Below are 22,598 nucleotides of genomic sequence, written 5' to 3' on the forward strand. Positions count from 1 at the left end.
CTGGCCAGAGCCAGGCTCTGCTCTGCCAAACTGGTTTGGCTCCTCCCAGCCGGCTGTCCCTGGAGCCACTTGCTTGTACATCCCCAGCTGAGCCCAGGCCTGGAAAAGCCTTAGATCTCAGGCAGGAACCTGGAAGCTAGGAGCTGGAAGCTGGGCAGTTCCCTGCCCACCAACCTTTAGCAGGCACACACACACCCAGTGACACCTTGTGAGCTGGCAGCAGCGACCCACCGACCCCTCTCCACAGAACCCCACCTCCAAGGCTCCCCATAAGTAAATATAACAACTTATGCAAACAAGACAACCTTTCTTTATCTGAAGATTCCTCTGTCTGGCTGAAACTAGGGCTTCAAACAAATTTGGAGGACTAAGGGAGATGGGGTGGCAAGTAGATTCAGTCCCCAGCTTGACCTTTTCTTTCTTTTTTTTAGACAGAGCCTCACTTTCTCGCCCTTGGTAGAGTGCTGTGGTGTCATAGCTCATGGCAACCTCAAACTCTTGGGCTTAAGTGAGTCTCTTGCCTCATCCTCCCAAGTAGCTGGGACTACAGGCGCCAACCACAATGCCCAGCTATTTTTTTGTTGCTTTGTCATTGTCTTTTTTTTGTTTGTTTGTTTTTGTAGAGACAGAGTCTCACTTTATGGCCCTTGGTAGAGTGCCATGGCATCACACAGCTCACAGCAACCTCCAACTCTTGGGCTTCAGGGATTCTCTTGCCTCAGCCTCCCAAGTAGCTGGGATTACAGGTGCCCACCACAAAGCCTGGCTATTTTTTGTTGCAGTTCAGCTGGGGTCGGTTTTGAACCCATCAACCTCAGTATATGGGACCGGCGCCCTACTGACTGAGCCACAGGCCCCGCCCCCAGTTGTCATTGTTGTTTAGCAGGCTTGGGCTAGGTTCAAACCCACCAGCCTCAGTGTATATGGCCAGCTCCCTACCCACTGAGCTATAGGTGCTGCCCTAGCTTGAACTTTTCTCCCGGCCCTGAGCACACCCTGAGGCTGGAGGAAAGTGGTGGTGGGACCTATAGTAAGTTTGCCTTGAGTAACAGGTATGCATCAGGGTCTTGCCACGCTGCCAGCACCAGAAGGGCCTCAGAAGAGACATTTCACCAGAATTGAGGGAAGCTGAGTGCCACCCCCAAAGCTGAGAATGGGGTGGGAACACAGTGAACTGGTGGCAGAATTGGGATTGAACGTGCCCTGCCCTGGCTGGAAGACTGGGAGTAAGATCTGGGTTGGGCCTGGCAGAACAGCTGAGCCCCCAGAACTCTGTCCTGTCTACCCCCCTGAAAAATTCTCCTTCCCAGGAACCCCAACCAGAAATGCTCAGGCTCAGGATATAGGAAAGCTGCTATTGCAGCACATGAAGCCTGACACTATGGGCAGCCAGGAACCACAGGCCTCAGCAGTCAGTTTTGGAACTGTTTTAAAACTTGAAACCTATTTGAGGGCCACATTCACATTTGAATCATGAGTTTGGGACCCTGAATGCCCTGGCTCTCCTGTTCAGGGCTTGTCACCATGCGCCCAGAACCCCAGAAGGCCAGAGCCCCAGGAGCCTCCAGTATAACCCTTCCCAGTATAGACAGGCCCTGGTACCCTGCCAGGTGAGGGCACCAGCCCCTACATGACCAGACTGTGGCTGATCAGCCAGGAGAGTATCCAGTTTTGACCAGGTACCACCTTCCCAACAGACATCCCAACCACAAATGGTTCTCAGAGGGCTTGAAGACCCTCAAAACTGAAGACACAAAAGATTAAAGATGACAATGTCCAGCCAGGTTGACACAGTTCTGGATTTTATCCACAGTCATACAATCACAACTTATATATATATATATATATATATTTGTATTTATATACCTTTAAATTACACAATCATGTACAAAACAGGTGCATTGCTGAGACCACAGCACTTTTCAGAGTTTCACAAGTGTCAGAACTAATGGAGTCAGGAAGCCTAGGGTGGCAGGTGGCGGGGTGGCCCTGGATCCTTGCAGAACCAGGCCACAGAATGGTGGTTAACTGGGGACAAAACACATTATCGCCGAGCCCCACCAGGTTGGGCCCGTGCAGCATCGAGGGTGCAGGTGGGGGCTACAGAAGGAGGCTGTGGGCACAGTGAGGGGCACAGCCTCACACTCAGTATTGAGTGCCCTGACACCAGCACTGGCAGGAGGGGCTGGGCTCTCAGAGCTCAGGGGGACTTCCAGGTGGGAGACCCTCCTGCTCTGGGGTCCTGAGGAACCTAGGGACCGAGAGAGAGTGGTCCTAAATGGTCATGGAGGTGGTTGCTCTGAAGAAATGGGGGTTTGCGTCCCTGTGCTGGCGTGAGCAGCTAGAGTGCTAAAAGGGACAGGCCAGGGATCAATCAGGGCCACAGCTCCTTCGCAGTGCTGGGAAGCCTCTGCCACAGCCCAGGCCTCAAGCTGCATATGTGCTGGGTTCCTGCCTTTTGGGGGGTAAGCAGTGAAGGGCAGGGCCCCCAACCCCAATTCCTGTCTGGGGAACAGGAGAGACTTTTGTTTTAGAGTTGGGAGGACTAGAGGCTTCCAAAATTTGCTTCAGGCTCTGAGGAGCCCAGGGCACATCTCAGGCTGCAGACAAAGCCCAGAGACCAGGCATTGATAAGGACAGAGGTGCTAAGGATGAGGTTTCCTACCCCTGGGGTATCATCACCCCTGCCCCAGTTTGAGCCCCTGCCAGAGTCTATCAGGATCCTCTGTGCCCATATGAAGGCCAGAGCCTTGAGGCTGGGGTTTATCGCTTCCTAACAGTGGGCTGCTGGAAGAAACAGCAGGAAGTGAAGGAGGCTGAGGGGTGACAAAGGGGCTAGGCTAGTATGCTCTCTTTACCTGAGGGCCAGGCAATATAGAAGAGAGAAGGGTGTCTGCAGTCCAGAGGCCTAGAGGTGACATCCTCCATAACAAGTTTCACTTGGTATGGGAGGACTTAGCTCCTTGTCCTAGAGGTTGCCAAAAGAGATCTCTCCCAGATATCTCCCACCTCTGGGGGTTTTGTCCGGCCCTGGTCTGCTTTCCAAGCCCTCCACCCTAGTGCTGTGGGAGAAGCTGGTACCTGGCACTCTATATTACAGTTTTCACCAACCAGAGGATGGGTCCTTTGCCCCAACCCACCCCCCAAATTCCTTTAACTATGACCAAAGCTTGGAGATAGGCTACCAGCAAGGAGAATGTTGTTGTGGGGGGCTGCTCCTGAGGGATGGAGCTTCCTGCCAAATTCCACTGCAGGCTTTCCTCTGATGGCCCCAGGCTAGAAGCTCTGATGGGCTTCCCCTATCTTTCCAGGCAGGCCAGGGTAGGGAAGAGAGGGATGGTTAGGCCAAGAGCCTTGCAGGTACGAGGCTTGGTCTCAAGGAGGCTAATATTGAGCCCAGTGATTCTGTGGTTTTGGATGGACAGGGAGGGAAGGAGGGCAGGTGGACAAGATGCCATCCTCCCCAGGAAATGGGAGGAGGCTGCTACTGCTGCTGGCTGTGCTGTGGGTTTTGGGGTCCCCACCCCCTGCCACAGGACTTGTGAGCAAGGGGAGGGTTTCTGGAAGTTACTGAGTGGGTACAGTTCTGAGGAAGGGCCTATGTCTAATGTGTGGACAGCTGGATAAAAGGGTCTTGGTCCCTAAGATGGGCCTTGAACTGAGAGGACTGGCTCAGACTGGGCTAAGGGCCTGTTTCATTCATCGTCCTGTACTACAGTAACACTATCAGTTCCTCCAGCTCACCCCTTCGTGTCAGGGGAGTCTAGGGACTCCTGGAAACCTCTATGAAGGAGGAGAGTGACCATTCCTCCTCCAGCCCCACCAGTCCCCTGGGATGGGGCTAGGAGTAGAAGGGCACTCCCTGGGGCAGAGTGGAAGACTAAAGATTGGGAGGGCTCCCTTCTCAGTGCCTACAGGCGAGGCTTGAGAGTAGGGTGGTGGTGAAAGGGGGATCAGGGTAGAGAGGAAGCAGAGATTAGGAAACCAGGCCCAGGGAGCAGGGATAGGTACTGGCAGCCTGGAGTGGGAGTGGGGTAAGGCAGGGTAGAGGATCCAGGAGACATTCCTCAAGGCTCAAGAGACTCTTTGGTGGAACCTGAAGAGCAGATGTTGTGATACTGGGCTAAGTCCAAAATCCTTACCTACCCTGGTGCCATCATCCCAAGCCCTACCACCCTGGTCTCCAGGTGGCCCTGCAAATGCTCTGTCTCTGTATTTTTTGTTTTGTTTGTTTTGACTTTTAAAAAAATAAAAGCTTGATCGGAAAATATGTCTGGAACTCTATGGCGAGGGGAAGGAGACGAGAGTGGGAAGGGGGAGGCGGTGGACAAGGAGTGAAGGGGTTTGGAAGGAACCGGGCAGCTAGATGGCCTCCACGTAGTTGGCGGGGTAGAGGCCCAGCTGCCCGCTGTCCAGCCGCCCGCGGCACCAGCCCTGTTCATCCTCCTCACCCAACTTGGTGAGCTCATCTCCTGTAAGGGGGACACAGGGAGGGGCTCAGGGAGGGGCTCCCCACCCTCAGCACACTCCCTGCTAGGTGAGCCCTCCAAAGCCTCCTTCCCCCTTAATGCCCAAATGCTCCTTTAGTTGGGCTTAGACATTGGCCACGGGACCCACCCACGGAGACCAGCCCTAGTCTCGCTCCAACATCCACGTATGCCCCTGGTGCAGAGATCCTGGCGTACTTACTCACTTTATCGTGGTCCCGGACACTCTCTGAAGCTCAGGCCCCACCCCTACCCTAGTCTCAGATCCTGACCCCGCCCCTGGTACCAGTGACAAGGGGTTGACCACGCCCACCCAAGACCCCGCCGCACCACCCGTTCCCAGCAAATCCTTGCGGCCCCTGTCCTCAGGCCCTGCCCTCGCCCCCACCCAATCCAGGCCGAAGCCTCTCCCCTGGCGCCCTCGCGTTGCCCCACGCGCCCGCTCCTTACCGGCCTTGAAGCTGAGTTCGTCCTGCTCTTGGCCGTCGTAGTCGTAAAGCGCCCGCACGCGCACTCCTTTGGCGTCGTCCTCGAAGGGGTTGGCGCCCCCATTGGCCTCATTACCTCCGAAGGGGTTCCCGCTCTCGTCGTCTGACCACTCGGTGGCGTAGGGCTGGCCTCTGTCGTAGCTGCTAACACTGAGACGCAGAGGGAGGACCCAGCTTGTAATCCCTCCCCTACCCCAACCGCCTTATCCCTAGGGCTAACCCCTTTTAACTAGAGCTCTGACCCAAGGCTAGAGCAGGGATTGGCTGCTTAGGAAGAGGTCTTGAGACAGTGAACCTCAGGACGGCTCCTTAAACAGATGTGAGGCAGGACCATTCGCATTATTATTCAGCTCTTGAGAGAGTGGGCACTGAAGGGGGCCTCAGAGAACATCTCTGCTTCCCTGAGAGGAAGTACCACCTAACAGTTAAGAGCTAGTATCCTGGAGTCAGATCCCTGGGCATCATATTCGGTGCTGAGGTTTCCTAACTACGTGACTTTGAGCAAGTCACATACTCTCTGGGTTTCAGTTTCTCACCTGTAAAATGGGGGAATATTTGCCTAGAGTAATGGAAGGCTTGAGTAAGTTAATACAGTATATGGAAAATGCAGAATAGTGCCATACACATTAGGTGCTTTAATCAGCTACCACTAGCTTTTAAAGGAGACATGGTTGCTGTGATCTAGGCCATGTCCGTGTCTCCTGAGGCAAAACTCAGCTGCCCCAGGGTGTGGACTTCCTTTGGCCCCAAGAAGCTCCAGGGGAGCACTCACCTGCCACGGTCCCCAGCCTGGGATGTAGACTCTACCACCCCAGTGGCATTGGTCAGTGTCACTCCCTCTGCCTTCTTGGGCTGTTTCTCCTTCTTGGTGGTGGTGTGAGGGAGGTCTGGGTTCCACTCCTGGTGGGGGCCAGGGAAGCAGTCAGACTTGGGGGCTGTACCCTAAGAACCCTTTTAGCCTTTTCAGGCTCTCCATCTCCATCCCAACACATCCTCACCTCAAACTGAGGCCAGTTCATGGGCATGCCAGGCCCACTGGTGCTGCGGAACCATCTGAGGTCCTCCTGGGCATCGGCCCCTCGGATGGCCTGCTCCAGCTCACGGTACACATGGATGTAGCTATGCACAGGGAGATTGGGAAAGTGACAGAGACAGACTCACCATGGCCCCTCTTCATCCTCAGTGAGGCGCCAGAGCCTATTAGGGCACCAGGGTGCTGGCCATGCCCTCCCGCTAGGGATCAGGTGGGCTTTGCAGGGCATAGCTCCAGGCTTCAGGTGAGCTCCTTTCTCCTTCTCAACCTTAATCCATACATCCATCCACCCAAGCACATGTTTTTGGAGTCCCTTGTATGTGTCAGCTTGTGTCAGGCAGCCCCTGTGTTTGAGCCTCTTCCCCCTTGACCCTTGTAGCTCTGGCCTCCCTTTCCTGGCAATGCGAGGTAGGGCCTGGGATGCCCTGCACCAGTTACACTTTCTGCTGGCTGTGCTGTGCCCTCTGTGCCCACCATGCCCAGGTACCTGCTATTCTCGGCTAGATTGAGGTGACGTTTGATGTCCAGCAACACCTCTTTGAGGAAGACCAGCCGCTTTTCCTCAAATTGTTGGCACTGTTCAAACACCTGCTCCATGCCCTCCATGTACTGGGGTGTGGTCTTGCCCACATCTTCCAGCACCTTCTCATACTTCTCCTGTGTCTGTGGGCACCCAAGGGTGGAGGGTGGATAGGATCTAGCCAGGTCTGCAGGCCCCAGCCACCAACCACTCCAGCGGGCTCTCAGAACCCCCTGCCCCCACCCCCAGCCTGGCCGCACCTTCTGCACATCCTGCTTGCACTTGTCCACTTTGTCCTGCAACTTCTTTTGTTGCTCAGGTGTGACTGACTGCTCTGACTTGCTGTTCATCTCCCGTGTCATGGCTAGCTTCTCCTCTTTGCAGGCCAAATGGTAGGCCTTCTTGGCTGTCTCCAGCTGTGGGGAGGGGCAAAGGGGGCAAGGCTCCCACAGGTGAGCAGGAACAAACAGCTCATCAGCTCCTCCCCCCTGCCCACTCCCCAGGAGCTGTACGAGCTTGTTCTCAAGAGGCAGAAGGGGCTCCAAGTACTTGGGAGCAGTGCTGCTCCACTTGTGCTGTGTCCTTGCGTGACACTGCCTGCTCCCAGATATGCCCCTCTGTGGATTCAGAGGGCAATGTGTCTTCCTGCTCCTGTTGGCATCTTTCCTGGGGACAGTGCCTCTTTTAGCCCATGGATCTCTTTATCCACTGGGCACTGTCTGCCCATCTTCCTGGAAGGCAGTGCTGCTTCCCTGTAGGTAAAATCTCAGAGAGCAGTGTACTGCCCATGCTATCCATAGACACTTCCCTGCAATCAGCACCCTCTGACCAGACTGGCCTTCTGAGCTCGGCTGCCCACCCCCACCCCATCTGTTGCAGCCCCTACTGAGCACCTCCTTCATCTTCTTGGCCCAGGGCTTCTGGGCCTTGCGGAAGCCATCTTCAGCCTCCTTGGTCTCCTTGAAGCCGCCCATGATCTGCTTGTGATAGGCGTCCTTCTGCCAGTTCTTGACCTTCTCCAAGTCCTCGTTCAGCAGGCTGTTCTTCACCTCCTGGTGCAGTTCGCTTACCTTGTCTGCCTCAGTCATTATGGCACCCCAGGCCCGCTCCAGGCTGCCATACTGTGGGCCTGTAAGTGGTTATGGGGACCCTTATCACCCCCTGCCCACAGGTCCCCCTCCTGCCTCCCTTCTCTGAGATGTTCCCCTTCCTTCCCATGACATCAGAAATGCCCTCCTCTGCTCTCTGCATCCATCTATCCCTCCTTTAGCCACTACCTCCAGGAAGCCTTCTCTGGCTGCTCCACCCTCACAAACTGTACCTTGCAGCCCTCACTGGGTTCTGCTCGATGCACCTGCCTCTGCGCCTCCTCCTTGCCTCCCCTGTCAGCTTGTGAGCCCCCAGGGGAGCAGCCTGGTTCCTATAAGCTCTCACAAGCCCAGCACAGTGCCAGGCACACAGGAGTGCCCCAGGAATGTTAGCTGAATGTAAAACTGAACAACCAGCTGGCAACAGGTGCCAGGAGGCCACTGTGCACCAGCTATTCCACACTCCTTTGTTGTCTAGGTACTGGCACCAATTTTGTGCCAGGCACTGTGCTATGTAGTACAGGCCCAGCATGCCCCTCTTGGGCTTTAGAGTCTAGTGCAAGGAAACATTAACATATATGTACACCCCAACTTGAAATGCTCTAAATTAAAAGAATCTAGAGACATGACAGCTAGGCGTAATATATGCCTCTGGATTGAATCCTGAACTAGCAGAAACAACTTGCTGTAGTAAAATTTGCATATGGGATGTATTAAATGTCTGGATTTTCACAGCCAAACTATAGTTACATAAGCAAATGTTCTTAGGAGATCTATGAAGAATATAGAGATGAACAGGAATGATGGGTCTAATTTACTTTCAAATGGTTCAGAACAGTGTGCATATCAATGGAGAGGCACTGAGAAAACAACATGGTATTAGGGATCCAGGGGAGGGCATGTAGGAGTTCTCCCAACTTTGAGAAGTTGCAAACTTCTCAAAGTTTAAAATAAAATTTTTCTGCTTTTTTTTTTTTTTAATAGAGACAGAGTCTCACCTTACCGCCCTCAGTAGAGTGCTGTGCCATCACAGCTCATAGCAACTTCCAACTCCTGGGCTTAGGCGATTCTCTTGCCTCAGCCTCCCCCAGTAGCTGGGACTACAGGTGCCCGCCACAACACCTGGCTACTTTTTGTTGTTGTTGTTGCAGTTTGGCTGGGGCTGGATTTGAACCCACCACCCTCGGTATATGGGTCCAGCGCCCTACCCACTGAGCCATAGGTACCGCCCCAGTTTTCTGCTTTTTTATTTTCTTTTTTCTTTTTCTTTTGAGACAGAGTCTCTCTTTCTTGCCCCAGTAGAGTGCCATGGCATTATAGCTCACAGCAACCTCAAACTCTTGGGCTCAAGGGATTCTCTCGTCTGAGGCTCCTGAGTAGCTGGGACTACAGGCATCACCACAAAGCCTGGATGTTTTCTTTCTGTTTTTAGTAGAGAAGGGTCTCACTCTTGTTCCAGCTGATCTCAAACTCCTGAACTCAGGCAATCTGCCTTGACTTCCCAGAGTGTTAGGATTACAGGCATGAGCCACCCAGCCCTGCCTCGCTTTTTGCTTTTTAAATCCAACCTAAAGGTGTATAAAATAGAGCTGAACAGGGCCGGCGCCTGTGGCTCAGTGAGTAGGGTGCCGGCTGGATATACCGAGGGTGGCAGGTTCAAACCTGGCCTTGGCTAAACTGCAACAAAAGAATAGCTCAGGTGTTGTGGCGGGCAACTGTGGTCCCAGCTACTTGGGAGGCTGAGGCAAGAGAATCGCCTAAGCCCAAGAGCTGGAGGTTGCTGTGAGCTGTGGCGGTACGGCACCCTACCAAGGGGACAAAGTGAGACTCTGCATCTAAAAAAATAAAATAAAATAAGAGCTGAACAGGGAGACCTGGTTTGGTCCGGAAAAGGCCCTGTGGCAACAGATGCCGATGCCGAGCGAGTGCATTCCTGCACTGGGGCTTCCAGGAGGAGGGGATGGGGTACGGGGGAGGTGGCTTAGGACCTGTGGGTATGCACGGGGTGGGCCTGGGGTGCACCTTTTTCAATGAGCTGGCGCCAGCGTTTGGCCCAGTCGGTGAGCTGCTGTGCATAGGCCTTCTCAATCTTGGCGCGCTCCTGCACGCAATTCATCAGGTCGTTGCACAGACGGTGCCCGTCATCGATACGCTTCACTGTCCGCTTGTAGTTCCCCACCTGGCGGCCAAGCAACGAGCGAGACTCCTGCAGGCTCCTGGGCTCCCCGGCCTCCCGTCCACCCGCTGCACAGGAGTGGGGGTGGTGGTGGGGGAGTGGCACGCGGGGTGTGTGTGCTAAGGAGGGGGGGTCTCACCTTCCAATACTCGCAGGCCCCAGCACCCCGCTTCAGACCCCAGCATCTATATGCACCCTCATCCCGCTCTGAACATAGCCACCTCACTGCCACAAAATGCAGAAGGATTTTTATAGGTTGGATTTGGTCTAGAATGAATTATTCATTTTGTTCTTGTGAGCTAAATCTATTATATTTATGTAGTCATGTAAGCGTTGAGTTGAGCTGCAGCTTTTTGACATAATATTATGTTTTGTAGACATCTCATTAAACACTTATTAATTTAAGTCTGGCAGTTTCCGTTTTGGGTTTCGGGAACCAAGAGTGATTTCCTCCCCAGGTCTCAAATATTTTTGGAGGCACCCAAAATTCTGGCTTCTAGTCTTGCCTCCACCCCTAGGATGCTGAGGGGCTCTGGGAGCTCATCCCACCCCTGTGTCCAGCCCTGCCCACCTCATGGGGGTGGGGCAGTGAGAACACCTATGAAAGGCTGTATAAACTGTAAAGTGCTGCACCTGCCTGTGTGTGATGAAGCCTGAGCCAGCGCCCTCCAGAACACTTTATGGGACACTGAAGACTTGGGAGGTGCCCAGGAGCTGGGGGATGAGGCCTAAGGCCATGGCAAGCGGGGGCGCGGTGGGACAGTGGGATCCTGGGTCCAGGGAGCATCAGGCCTCACCTCCCAGAAGCTGTCGGTGGTCTCCTCTGGAGCCAGTGAGGCTTCGTCGTAGGAGCCGGACATGACGCAGCTATGTGGGGTTGGACAGGCGTGGCGCAGCAATTAGCAGGCTCCAGGTGTGGCTCAGCAATTAGCAGGCTCGGCTACTCATGCACTAGGAGGGCAGGAAAGAGATCCCTGGAGACAAGGTAAGTGCCTCCACATCCCATCCCAGGCCTGGATCCCCAACCTGATGTGGAGGTGAGGGCTCCGTAGGTGGAGGCTTCCCGTCCAGAGCCCACCTCTGTGCCCACCTCCTCATCTCGCCTTCACACCGCTTCCTTCTCCTCCCCCAAATTTATCACCAAGTTATGGGTGAGCACCTCCTCTCAGAAGCTAGCCTCAATCTCCAGAGTCCATGGTCCCCTAACTGTTTATGTGCCCCTTGACTCGGGGAATTAGAAATTAGGGCCATGCAACTGTGTATGTGCATTACAGAAATCCGTGGTTGGCTTTTGGACACACACAGCTCCTCATCGCCAGCCTTCTAGGCTCACCTTTGTGCACATCCCACATATCGTGTCCCCTGAGGCCTACCTTGTAGAGCCACTGGAGCTTGAGGAACCTTGCTGGTTTCTTGACTCTGGCCCCTGGTGTGGGGGTGAGGGCAGCTGCTGGGGCCTGTGTGCCCCTTTCACCTACTTTCTCCTCAGCACTACCCATCCTGCCCCAGCTGGATCCTTGAACCAGGCCCAAAAGACCCTCCCCACATTCCCTCATCCTCAGTCCCAAATCAATGCAGAGTCCCTGGTCTCGGCCCCTTGAGCTTCTTCCCAGCCCCCAACTAGAGCGTGGATCCAAGTTCCCCAGGAAGCTGGCAGCAGCTCCCCTCCTACCTCCCACCCAGGCTTAGCCCCTCCTCAGTTATCTGAGCCTATGGCCCCTGTAGATGCCCTGCTGGCTGTCCTCCTTCTGAGCCTCAAAAGCCCCCCATTAGCTGCTTACAAATCTCCCAAAAGCCTCAAATGTGCAGCTTCCTGGGCCACAGGTCAGACCACAGCGATCTGTGTTAGAGTCTGGGGCAGCTATGTCTGCCCTAGATCTGTCGGCAGGCATCACAGTTGTCCAATCTAGGCCATGTGCTGCCCCAGGGCCAGGAGGTGGGGATACTCCCCTCCTCTCTTTCCCCAGCCAGGCCTTGCTGCCACCCCAGGCAGGAATGGCTCAGTAGTCAGGAGCCAGGACTCAGAGGCCCAGGGGCCTGGTTTTAGAGAGGCAGCAGAGTCCAGGCCAGGCCTGACCCCACTAAGAGCTGCCAGATTCTGCCTGGTTCTTGGCCAGGGGGCACGCCTCCCTGCCTCTGTGCCACAGCCTCTGGGACTGTGAACCCTGACCAATGAGGACACTCAGGAAGGGCTAACCTCTGCAAGATTCACCCCAACCTGAAGGTCCAGGGAACCCGCTGCCCTTACCAGCAGCTGGCTTTCAGGCTCAGAGCAGAGAGCACCAACACATACATGAGGATCCTTGGGAAAGGATGCCCTCCCTCCGCCCCCCCTTCTGGCCTCAGTTATCCCATCTGTCCAGGGCCTACTGCTCTTTTCCCAGGAATAAACCTAACATTGCCTCCTTGCACCTCTCAGGCACCCAAATATATTTTGTTCCCTCCCTTTTAGCAAAACCTCAAACAAATCTTCCCATAAACTCATGCACACTGGGTTTGGGTGAGAGGGAAGGTGGTTGAATTTCAAGGGACAAAGAAATGAGCCTTTGAATTTTTCTCTTAATTTGGCACTTTTCACCTATAAAGCAGTACTTGCTTCATATAGAACATTTTAAATTTAGATGCATAGAAATAAAAAGCAGGGATGTTCAATGAAGCACTTTCAGCCAACTCAGTCAAGTATCCCTGGGATCACAGTCCCTTCTATAACGTCACATAGAACTCTGTTTTTTAGGATCCCCCATAATGTACAGTTGTTGGGGGCTGGTGGTGGGGGCATTCCCTCAGCCCAGCTATGAGTCTGTCCCTGACAGAGGGAGGTAACCCGATAGAGTGTAGCAAGTAATTGATATAATTATAGGGGCACAAGCCTTTCACCCAGCAACACACTTCTAGAAATTTACCTTCCAGACAGTTGGGCAAGCTAAAGATGTACAAGGTTATTGATGGCAATATTGTTTGTACACACAAAAGGCTGGCAACAACCCAAATGCACATCCACAGGGGACTGGTTCAATGAATTGTACACACTTGCAATGGAAGCTCTGGTCCTGAATGGAACCTTCACCAAACCATGTCACTAAAGCAAAATTGAGCAAGGTGAAGAACAAAGTGGCTGGGGAAAAAACACAAACAAGAAATATTTTTGGAAGACCACAAAAGAAGCTGGTAATAATGACTGCCTGGTTTTTGATGGCTGAGGGGACAGGGTGTGAGTGAGATTTTTCTCCAGGGGTCACTTTGTGACCTTTTAATTTTTCCTTATGTGCCGAAATTCGTATTTTTAAAAACCCTCCAGCCTGAGTTAGGGGAGAGTTGACAGAGCTAAGAGACAGGATGGAGGGTGTGCTCTTGGCATGGATTGAGGGGCCAATGCAGGTAAGACCTGGAATGTCAGGGTAGAATGCTTACTGGCCACTCTCCATCTTGTCCAAAGAGGCCAGGCCAGGGCAGGTAAGACTTGCTGGGGTACACCCTTGGTGTTGGCAGGTAATGGGTTTCCCTGGCTCCTGAGTGAGATAAGCCTGTATAGCAGAAAGCTCCAAACTTAGAGTCCCTGTTTCACCACCAAACTGCTGTGTGACTGTGGGCAACTTACATGGCTTCTGGGGACTTCCTGGGAAACGAAGATGGTATGCCTGTCTTAAGGATTAGATGAGATGGTGAGTATGCAGCACCTAGCAGCCTCCAGCCATTCCACACTCCAGCTGTAGGCCAGATCGCACAGGGGTGAGCTCAGGAAGATGGTGGGCAGGGTCAAGGAGAGGGGGCCAAGAAGCTGCATGTGAGTCCCCCAGTCCCACATGGCCGGACATACCATCCTGCTCTGCCCTTTTCTCCTCCAAACTGGGCTCAACAGCCCTGCCCTAGGCACAGGCAGGAGGCTCGATTCTGGACAAATGCCATGTCCTTCCAGAAGGGCAGTCAGTGCCTGTCATTACTGCACAGCCTGCATCTCTCAGTCAGAAAGGGATGTGGCCAGCACCTGGCACTCCCTCTGGGCAAGCTCCATAGGCTCTTAGCTTCCCTCAGCCCTTTAGAGGAGCACCAGGCCCAACGGATTTCTCTCGCCAGAGGTGGTAAGGGCTCTCTTGGCCCTGAAAACCTTTGTTAATAACAGCTGGCATTTATTAAGCACATACTGTTCACATGTCTCTTCCAATCCTCACCACAATCCTACAAGGCAGGTCCTGTTGTCACCCTCACACTGTAGCTGAAAACCCAGAGGTTCAGGGACAGGGCTGGGACAGAGCTTGTCCAGGTGCCTCGGGGAGTAAGGAAGGCAGTAGGATGGAAGCCCAGTGTATCACAAGGCAGGTACCCACGCACTCTTATGTTTAAGGTTATAACAGTAATGACAATGGCCAACAGGTTCTGAGGACTGACTACCCTCCACACCAGGCAAAGCACTTCCAGTAGGTCAGCAGCCATGAGAGATGGGAACTATTATTACCCTGTTTTGTAAATGAGGAAACTGAGTTATGAATCAGCAAGGTAACCTGCCAAAGGTTGCTCACTGTAATGGTTAACATCAGTTGTCAGCTGGACTGGATTAAGGGATGCCCAGGCAGCTGGCAAAGTATTATTTTGGGGTGTGTCTGTGAGGGTGTTTCTGGAAGAGACCTGCATTGGAATCAGTGTCTGAGTGAGAAGATCCGCCCTCATCCAGGTGGGCAGGCACCGTCCAATCAGCTGAGGGCCTGGGGAGAGCAGAAAGGAAGAAGAGAGGCCATCTCTCTCTCTCCTAGAGCTGGGGACACCCTTCTTCTACTCTTGGACATCAGAACTCCAGGTTCTCCAAACTCTAGCTCTGGGATTTGCACTGTGGCACTCTGGTTCTCAGATCTTTGCACGTGGACTGACCCGTGCTACTGGCTTCCCTGTTCTCTGCTTGTAGATGGCCTATTGTGGGAATTCTCAGCCTCCTAACTGTATGAGCCAATTTCCCCTAGTAAATTTCTTCTCATCTATCCATTCATCGATAGACTACTACTGGGCCTATCTTTCTGGAGAACCCTGACTGATACACTCAGATCAGGAAATGTGCAGCCAGGATTTGCACCCAGAGTACCCATCCAGGGAGCACACCCTTTACCACAACACTTTAATGTAAAGTGGAGTTGATGCTAATAAGGGCTAGCACTAAAAGAAAAAGAAAAAAAGGGCTAGCACTAGCTGGCATTTACTGAGGGCCTGCTTTGTGCCAGATATTGCTCTAGAGCATTACATGTGCTTAATCTTCATTTGAAGATGGGGAAATTGAGTCATGGAGCTATTAAAATAGTGGAATTCAATCCTCTTTCAGCTGTGGCCCTCTGCACTAGTCCGCTCCGAGCCTCACTCCCCTGATGGAGGCCAGGAGGAAGCAAGAGGCAGGGAAGAATGAGGAAAGGAAAAGAGGGAGGGCCTGAGTTGCCCTGAGCCCTTGCTTGTGACAGGTCCTCACAGCCAGTGCGTTCATTCTCGCATAGTCCTCAGGGAGAGCCTGGCTTCCGGTACTTATCCACGAGGAGACCAAGGCTGAGAGAGGCAGGCCAAGGTTACACAGCTAAGGGGTGGCAGAGTGAAGACCTTCCCTGGGCAGGTATGGCACAACAGGGCCTGGCTCATATCCTGGCTCTGTTATGTGTGGGTTGTGGAACCTCAAGCAGATCCCCACTTCTTCCTGGACCTCAGCTTCCTCATCTGTGCAATGGGCTGTTACCAGGATTAAATGGAGTTCCAGACCTCAGGCAATTGTACCTGTGCCTGACACACAGCGAGCTCTCCATAGGTGTTGGCCCTCATTATTCACTTGCCACCACTGTGCTATGGCAGGCGTGGCAGTCCCATCTCAGGGCAGGCCTCCATGCCACCATGAGGACCTGGCCAAGTCCTGTGATGGGGTCTTGGTTTTCCTTCTTGTGCAATGGGATTAGGCAGAAAGGAGCCCAAGGGTGAAAGGTGTTCCTCCTCAGGTCCTCTGGCCTCCTCCTGACACTTGCCTCTAAGAGACCCTGGAGGGAGGAGCCTTGGCCATGTTCCATCTACCCCTGTCCTGAAGAAGAGCCAGGGGAATTAAGAGCATGAGCAGAGAGAGGGAAGGCCTGGAGTCACATCCTGCATCAGTAGTCAGCCCAGCCACAGGCCTGGGAGTCACCCCAGCTTATCTGACCCAGCAGCAGATCCTGAGCTCTGCCCCACACCTCTCCTGGGAGTCTGGCCTCTTCTCTCCATCCCCCATTTACCTGTGACTCTTTTCCCACTCTAGCACTCCCCTCTCCTTCCTCCTTATCCTCACCGTACTGTTCTCCATAGCCCTTGTCACCACCAGACATGCTCTCGACATTACAGCATTCATCATATTTAGTGTCTTGCTCTCCCAATGGAGTGCCACACTCAGTAAGATAAGTGATTTTTATCTGTCTGCTCTCTGCCATCTTCCCAGAATCCAGAGCAGAGCCATGCCTGGCACATAGTAAGTGCACAATATGTTTTTATTGAGTGAATGAATGAATGCCAAGCATCTTCTACAACATCCTCTCAATGAATGAATTCTGAAGCCCAGGACTAAACACAGTTACTTGTACACAGTAGATGCTCAATAAATGTTGATTGGCCAGGCACGGTGGCTCACGCCTGTAATCCTAGCACTCTGGGAGGCCAAGGCAGGTGGATCGTCTGAGCTCACAGGTTTGAGTCCAGGCTGAGCCAGGGCAAGACCTCGTCTCTAAAAATAGTCGGGCATTGTGGCAGGCACCTGTAGTCCCAGCTACTGGGAGGCTGAGGCAAGAAAATCACTTGAGCCCAAGAGTTTGAGGTTGCTGTGAGCTGTGATGCCCCAGCACTCTACCAAGGGCAACAAAGTGAGACTCTGTCTCAAAAAAAAAAAAAAGTTGATGATGATGGTGGCACAACCAAGAGCCAGAGTCACATAAGAGGCGTTTCTGAATCCCCTCTGTCCTCTGTTTCTATGTCCTTGCTTCTCCTGGCATATCCCTCCCTCCTCCCATCCAGCACTCAGGGCCCGGTTTCAGGGTCTCTTTCCCCCCAGCTCACACGTAGATTCTGCCTGAGCTTGGTACTCTCCCTTCTCGGGGATCCATGGCACAGACACATAGGTGTCATTACCCTCTCTCTACTCTCTTTTGTATACACAACAACCTACATAATGTGCACCAGACTCTTCATACACACTCTAATTCTCACAACTCATTGAGACAGGCAGTGATTTCCCTGCCTTCTCTGAGAAGTTAAATAACTTGTCCAAGGTCACACAGCAGGGAGGAGGCAGAGCCAGTTTCAGACCCAGGGGTGAGCCCTTCCCCTGTCTCTCATCTCAGGACTCTGTGGGTGTCACTCCAGTCCTTCTGGCTTAAGGCCTTCTCCCCATGGACAGGTTCAGCTCAAACCTGGGTGGGGCCATGGAGAAGCCAGAACTGATGCCCTCTCCCCTGGGTCTCAGGTCCCACAAACATTCCCAGCAGCTCCCCTACCCTTCTCCTCACTCAGAGAAGGACAGGTTCACCGCAGCTGACATGGGGCTGCACAGGGACTCTGACCAGTCTCCACTGGGGTTTCCAGTGCAGCAGGGAAGATTCGGTTAGCTGTGAGGTGCTGTCCTTCCACTCCTCCCCAAGGGTGTACCTTATGTCCATTTGGGCCCCTGTCCCTTTGCTCACATCTTCCCCTCTGCCTGGGGTGTATGCTGCCTTCCTTCCCATCGCTCACCTCTGTCCCCCCAAACCCTGCTTCCCTTCAAGGGCCAACTCAGTCCTCTTCCTCCAAGAAGCCTTCTCTGAATACTCCAGTCCTTATCTATCCCTTCTTCCTCCCCCAACACCGATCATAGTCACATCCTGCCTTAAACCATGTCTCGCTGGTTCAGGAGAGGCAACCTGCTCTCCCAGCAGGCACAGGAACTCCCATCAGGCAAGCACAGTACCTAAGAGTACTGCCCATGGGGCCAGACAGAGTGACTGGAAATTGGGTTCAAATCCTGGCTCACTGGCTATGGACGCTGGCAAATTACTTAAACTGTCTGTGCCTCAGTTGCCTCATCTGCGCAATGGTAATGAGGGGCCCACCCCATGGGGCTGGTGTAGGATGAAATGAATTACCAGTGTGGAAGACCTTTCTTGTTGGAGGACCTCACGCCCCCTCAGTTAATGCCCCCCAGAGCCTTTCCAGGACTGCTGGGTCTCACCCAGGACCCCCAGGTCTCCAGTTCCTCTGGGAATGAGCCCAGGCCTGGCTTCCTCTTGCCTTTTCTTTGGGTCTAAAAACCAGGCCCCCAGACCTTTATCTCAAACAACATGAGGTGCCCCCAGTCCCTGACCTTTTGCTTTTCACCATCCCCATCCACTCCTTCCTTTCTGCAGACACCCTCAAGGCCCCAGACCCTCTGTCCCCTCCAGATCACCCCAAAAGGCAGGTCCAGCACTCCCTGCTCCCAGGCCAAGCAGCTGAGGCAGCATTTCCTTCAGCCCACAGGTCTTTGGGGGGTGCTCCAGACTGTCTCAGGCTCTGTGGGTTCAGCGGGGAATAAGCTTGTCCTTCTTCTGCCTATGCAGGTAGAGGGCAGAAAGCAAATAAATACGGCCAGGCTAGGTGGTGATGGAAGTCACAGGAATCAGGCAGGGTGACAGGGGCGAGTGGAAGGTGCTATGTGTACCCTAGCACCCCACCCTCTGCTGGGCTGGGTGTGAGGTTGCGCCACGCTGCCTCCTGGAGCACCCTCACAGGGCCAAGCTCTAGTTGCCCACAGTGGTAACTCAGCGGCTGCTTTCCCACCCTGCCTCACTTCCCCACCCCCAGGCCTCCTCCCACATGAATCATGTCTTTGTCTCAGGGGTGGTTTCAGGGGGAGCCCAGAGTAAGACACCCACAGATGAGGAGGTAGGAGTGGGAGCAGGTTGAGGAACAGGTCCCCTATCCCCTTTGCTCTGACTGCATCTCTTTTCTCAAGACCAGTCATCACACACTGGGCTCCTCTGCAGGGGTCTGTCTGTCTGACCTGAGCCCAGTGCCTCTGTGGCCACCTGGAGAGCAGGGGCCAGGCCTGCCTCGTGTGGGGGTGTCACTCCTGGTGGGGGGCGCAACATGCTTTTCTGACAGCATAGAACTCAAGGATGAGTTCTGATCAGGAAGGAGGGGCTATCAGCCCTCTGCCTATGACAGCACTGTGGGTGGGACACGTGCGGCTCACTCCACTCCCCTGCCTGGCTGGGCAGAGCTGTTTGGCCATAAGTGCAATAGGAATAGGAGGAAAGTGGATCAGCCCATGCCTAGCATCCTGTCCAAACTGATGCCCCTGGGATAACTGCCCAAGTAGGGGGCATTTTTGCCTCTCCCTGGGAGGACCGAATCACAGCCTCTCCAGTACAGCACTGATGCTGAGGACCAGCCACCGAGGCAGATGCTCCTGGCTTCAAATTGCAGCCCTGATTCTCATGGTGCAATTTGGACCACAGCAGTGAACAGACAGAAAACTCCCTGCCCTTGTGGGGCCGACATTTTAGAGGGGCTGGGCAGGCAAGAAACCAGATAAATAAGTGAATGATAGTGTGTTAGAAGGTGACAAGAGAAAAGAGAAGGCTTTGTTAGAAGGCTGTGGAGAAAACCAAGGTGGGAAAGGAGGTGGGAGGCCAGGAGGGACACTGTTTCTTAGAAGGTGGCCAGGAAAGGTCATTCTGAGAAGGTGACATGTGAGCAAAGACCCAGGAGAGACGAAGAAGGAAGCGAAAGAGGGCATTTGGGCAGGTAAACAGTCAGTACAAAGGCCCTGTGGCAGAAGCATGGCTGCCACAGTTGAAGAACAAGGAGAACATCAGTTGCAGCAGGTGAGTGAGGGGAGGGAGGGGACTGGAGAAGCAGATGACCAGAGGCCCAGTAGGTCAGAGGGACATGGGAGTCACTGTAGGGTTTGAGAAGAGGTGGGTTGTGGTCTGGCTGCCATTTTAAAAGGTCCCTGGCTGTTGGAAGGAGAGTAGACTGCAGGGGATGGAGGATAGGGTGGGTAGGGACCCTCCAGGAGGCAGCTGCTGTTCCTAGTGAGGAAAGAGGGCAAGGAGGTAATGCTAGAGGCATGAGGAAGGGCTGGAAATACTAGCCACTCAAGCCCACAGGGATGGTCTGGGTGGGACTGGGAGATGAGATGTCGAGGAAGACTCCAGGGTCTGGCCTGAGCAGCTGGCAGGCTGCTGCTGTTAGCTGAGATGGGAATGCGAGGGGGTAACAACACTGGGGGAGACAGGAGCTCAGTCAGGAAAACCTGGGATGCCCATTAAGATCTGACTGGCAGTGTCTCCTCACTTCCCAGGGGCCAGCCTGGGCCAAACTGTCCTTCCAGTCCAGTTGATGGGGGATCCGTGCTAGGCTGCTGATGTGACCCTTGCTGTGCTCAAGCCTCTGAGTGCCCCTGGGGCCTTCCCCTTGAGCTCCTTCTGTCATGGGAAGGCTGCTGGGTCCCTCCTCGGCTTCCAGGCAAGTGCCTTGGGTTGTGGACACATCATGTGCCAGTGGATGGGGCTGGGAAATGTGTCCTAGGAGCCCATTCTGGGGGGTTTACCACCCTGGAGTTTGGTAGTGGAAATGTAGAAGAGGGACAGAGCAAGCAAAGGCAGACCCCAGGGACACTGAGGCAGAAACACGGTGGAGGAGAATATGGCCTGGAGAAGGCAGGCCAGGGTGGGACTGGCAGCTCTTTCCAGCTCTCACCAAAAGAACCTGCCATCCAAGCCTCACCAGCCTTTGGGGAGGCACCTGTGGTTCATTGAGTAGGGCACCAGCCCCATATACCGGGAGGGCGGTGGGTTCAAACTCGGCTCCAGCCAAACTGCAAAAAAAACAAGCCTCACCATCTTCTCCTCCAGCAGAGACAGGGCCAGCTCCTGACTGGCTACTCTGACTGGCAACTATGGCCACCAGGCCTGGCTACAGGAGGTGAGGAAAGACAGATACCAGCCTACCTGGGCGGGAGCAGAGAGTGGTAGGGATCAGAGGAGCAGGGGACAGAAAGTGTCAGTGCAAGTGGGGAAGTCTATACTCCCACCCTGTGCCTGCCACCCCCAAGACATGCCCACTCACATCCCAGTCCTTGACCCCAAGGTGGGAGCCTGCCCCTGTGGGCGGCATGTGCAGAAATGAAGAAAGCCACGTCAACAGCCCAGCACATATCCCCTATCACAAGACCCCTCCTCAGCCCCTGCACCAGATCCTCTGACCCCTAAGTGCCCAGGGGAGGAGGAAGCCCACACTGCGGAGCCAGAGCCCAGCAAAGGGCCAGCCAAGCTCCAGGCATGCGAGAGAAGGAAGGGGACTTAAGACACCTGAGGATGCATCACCCTTGCCCCTCTCAGGGTTAGGGTCTCCTTCCTGCCCCGTCCAAGGTCTCTTAGTTCCATCCAGAGCCAACCTGGATCAGAGCACCCCACCCCCTACATTCCTGCAGTTCCCTCCTGCCCCTCCTTGCCCAGCTCCTCCCCAGTGCCCTGCCCCACCGCTCCCAGCAGCAGAGGCTCCTCCAGCCAGCCAGCCGGCCATCTGCAGTGCCCCCAGCAGCAGTGGAGTCTGTCCCCAAGAGCAATGCAGCAAAGAGACAGAGAGGGGCGGTGGGGGGAGGGTGGGCACAGGCACTTCCATCCTGACTGGAGCCTGCTCGCCTTTACCTTAACATGGAGGGCCTGGGCTGGCCAGGGATGGGCACAGAGCTCTTTTGAGAGATCTGGGCTGAAGGAGAGAGAGTTCACAAGGGAGAGCCAGGAGCAAAGAGAGGAGAAAGATGCCTGGGCTCTGAGCCCAATGCAGAAGACCACCCAGGGCCAGGTGGAAGGCTCTGGTATCAAGGGAGGGCCATGAGATTGCTTGTTCCAACTGGCCAGGGACCTAGTAATGGCCTGAGTGGGATGGCAAACACCCTGACTTCTTCTACCCCCTTCTCCCCACTGTCTTGCCAGACGGGGCCCTGGAGGCTCCAGCCTATTGGCTCACTACCCCAGGGAGAGGGAACATCTCCTGAGTCAGGACCTGTGGCAGTGGTGGAGACAAGGATGGAGGAACAGAGAAGGGGGGGGCAACAGGGGACGGTCCTCCTGATGTGGAGGCCCAGCTTCCGGGGACAGCCTCTCCGGATGCTGGCTGTGCCCCAACCCAACGCCCCACTGCAGTCACTGGCCCCAACCCTCCTGACTAGCTGTGTGCTTCCTCCCAGGTGCCACTCTCCACACAGCCTCTTCCAGCCATCGGCATGCCTACCTGGGCCGGTCAGGGCACCAAGCTGGGGACAGGTAAGAGTTTACTGCCCCTGCTGGGCCAGGCCACAGCTGGAGGGGCTGGTTGTCCTTCTTCTCCTCCGTGGTGGTGGGCAGGGAGGGGGCCTGGCGCCGGGCTGGGGGCTCTGTCCTCTCGGGCTCCCTCCACAGCTCACTCAGAAGGCGGCAGCAGCAGAACTGCAGGAGCCAGCTCCCCGCCTCCCCACCTCCTCTCTGCTCCCTCCTCCCAACACGCCTCCTTCTCTAGCCACCCACCTCCTTCTGCTCGTTCCTATGGCAACTGGGCAATGCTGGCATAGACAGCCTCCCTCCCCTGTACAGCAGGGGACTCCGCCTTCTGCAAGGCACCCGCATCAACACAGGCATGGCACTGGCACCCAGGCACACACTTCACATTCAGAGAGCCTGGTGGGGATTCAGGCTCAGGCTGCCACCCTCAACTGGTGGGGCCCTGCCGCAATCCCTTCCCTCTCTTTCTTCTCAAGATTCTATCTCCCTTCATCAGCTGCAACTTCCCCTCATCAGCTGCACCCTTCTTCCCTGCACTTCCCCTGG

General features: G+C 54.5%; 1 protein-coding gene across 2 annotated transcripts; it reads right to left on the bottom strand.

Annotated features, from left to right (window-relative positions):
* Nucleotides 1–1,785: 1,785 nt before the first annotated feature.
* On the bottom strand, nucleotides 1,786–22,230 carry PACSIN1 (protein kinase C and casein kinase substrate in neurons 1). Of its 2 annotated transcripts, none has more exons than XM_053603243.1 (10): nucleotides 22,027–22,230; nucleotides 10,590–10,743; nucleotides 9,639–9,795; nucleotides 7,422–7,657; nucleotides 6,789–6,944; nucleotides 6,496–6,671; nucleotides 5,974–6,094; nucleotides 5,748–5,875; nucleotides 4,938–5,125; nucleotides 1,786–4,472 (listed from the first exon to the last, which is right to left on the bottom strand). In XM_053603243.1, exons 2-10 carry the CDS (start codon nucleotides 10,650–10,652, stop codon nucleotides 4,363–4,365), a joined length of 1,335 nt encoding a protein of 444 aa, XP_053459218.1. In that variant the 5' UTR covers nucleotides 10,653–10,743; nucleotides 22,027–22,230; the 3' UTR covers nucleotides 1,786–4,362. The 2 variants fall into 2 exon arrangements, with proteins under 2 accessions (XP_053459218.1, XP_053459219.1); XM_053603244.1 differs by lacking the exon at nucleotides 22,027–22,230 and adding an exon at nucleotides 11,166–12,109.
* Between the last annotated feature and the right edge of the window lie 368 nt (nucleotides 22,231–22,598).

Source organism: Nycticebus coucang, chromosome 9 (genome assembly GCF_027406575.1).
Source record: "Nycticebus coucang isolate mNycCou1 chromosome 9, mNycCou1.pri, whole genome shotgun sequence".
NCBI lineage: Eukaryota > Metazoa > Chordata > Mammalia > Primates > Lorisidae > Nycticebus > Nycticebus coucang.

What these genes read in the sequence shown, in the direction of transcription:
- PACSIN1 (XM_053603243.1), bottom strand. Translation starts at nt 10,652, where the DNA reads ATGTCCGGCTCCTACGACGAAGCCTCACTGGCTCCAGAGGAGACCACC. An exon ending in GCGCCAGCTCATTGAAAAAG is followed by an intron (nt 7,658 to 9,638) that starts GTGCACCCCAGG and finishes AACCACTTACAG; the next exon opens with GCCCACAGTATGGCAGCCTG. An exon ending in CAGGCTGGGGACCGTGGCAG is followed by an intron (nt 5,126 to 5,747) that starts GTGAGTGCTCCC and finishes TCTGCGTCTCAG; the next exon opens with TGTTAGCAGCTACGACAGAG.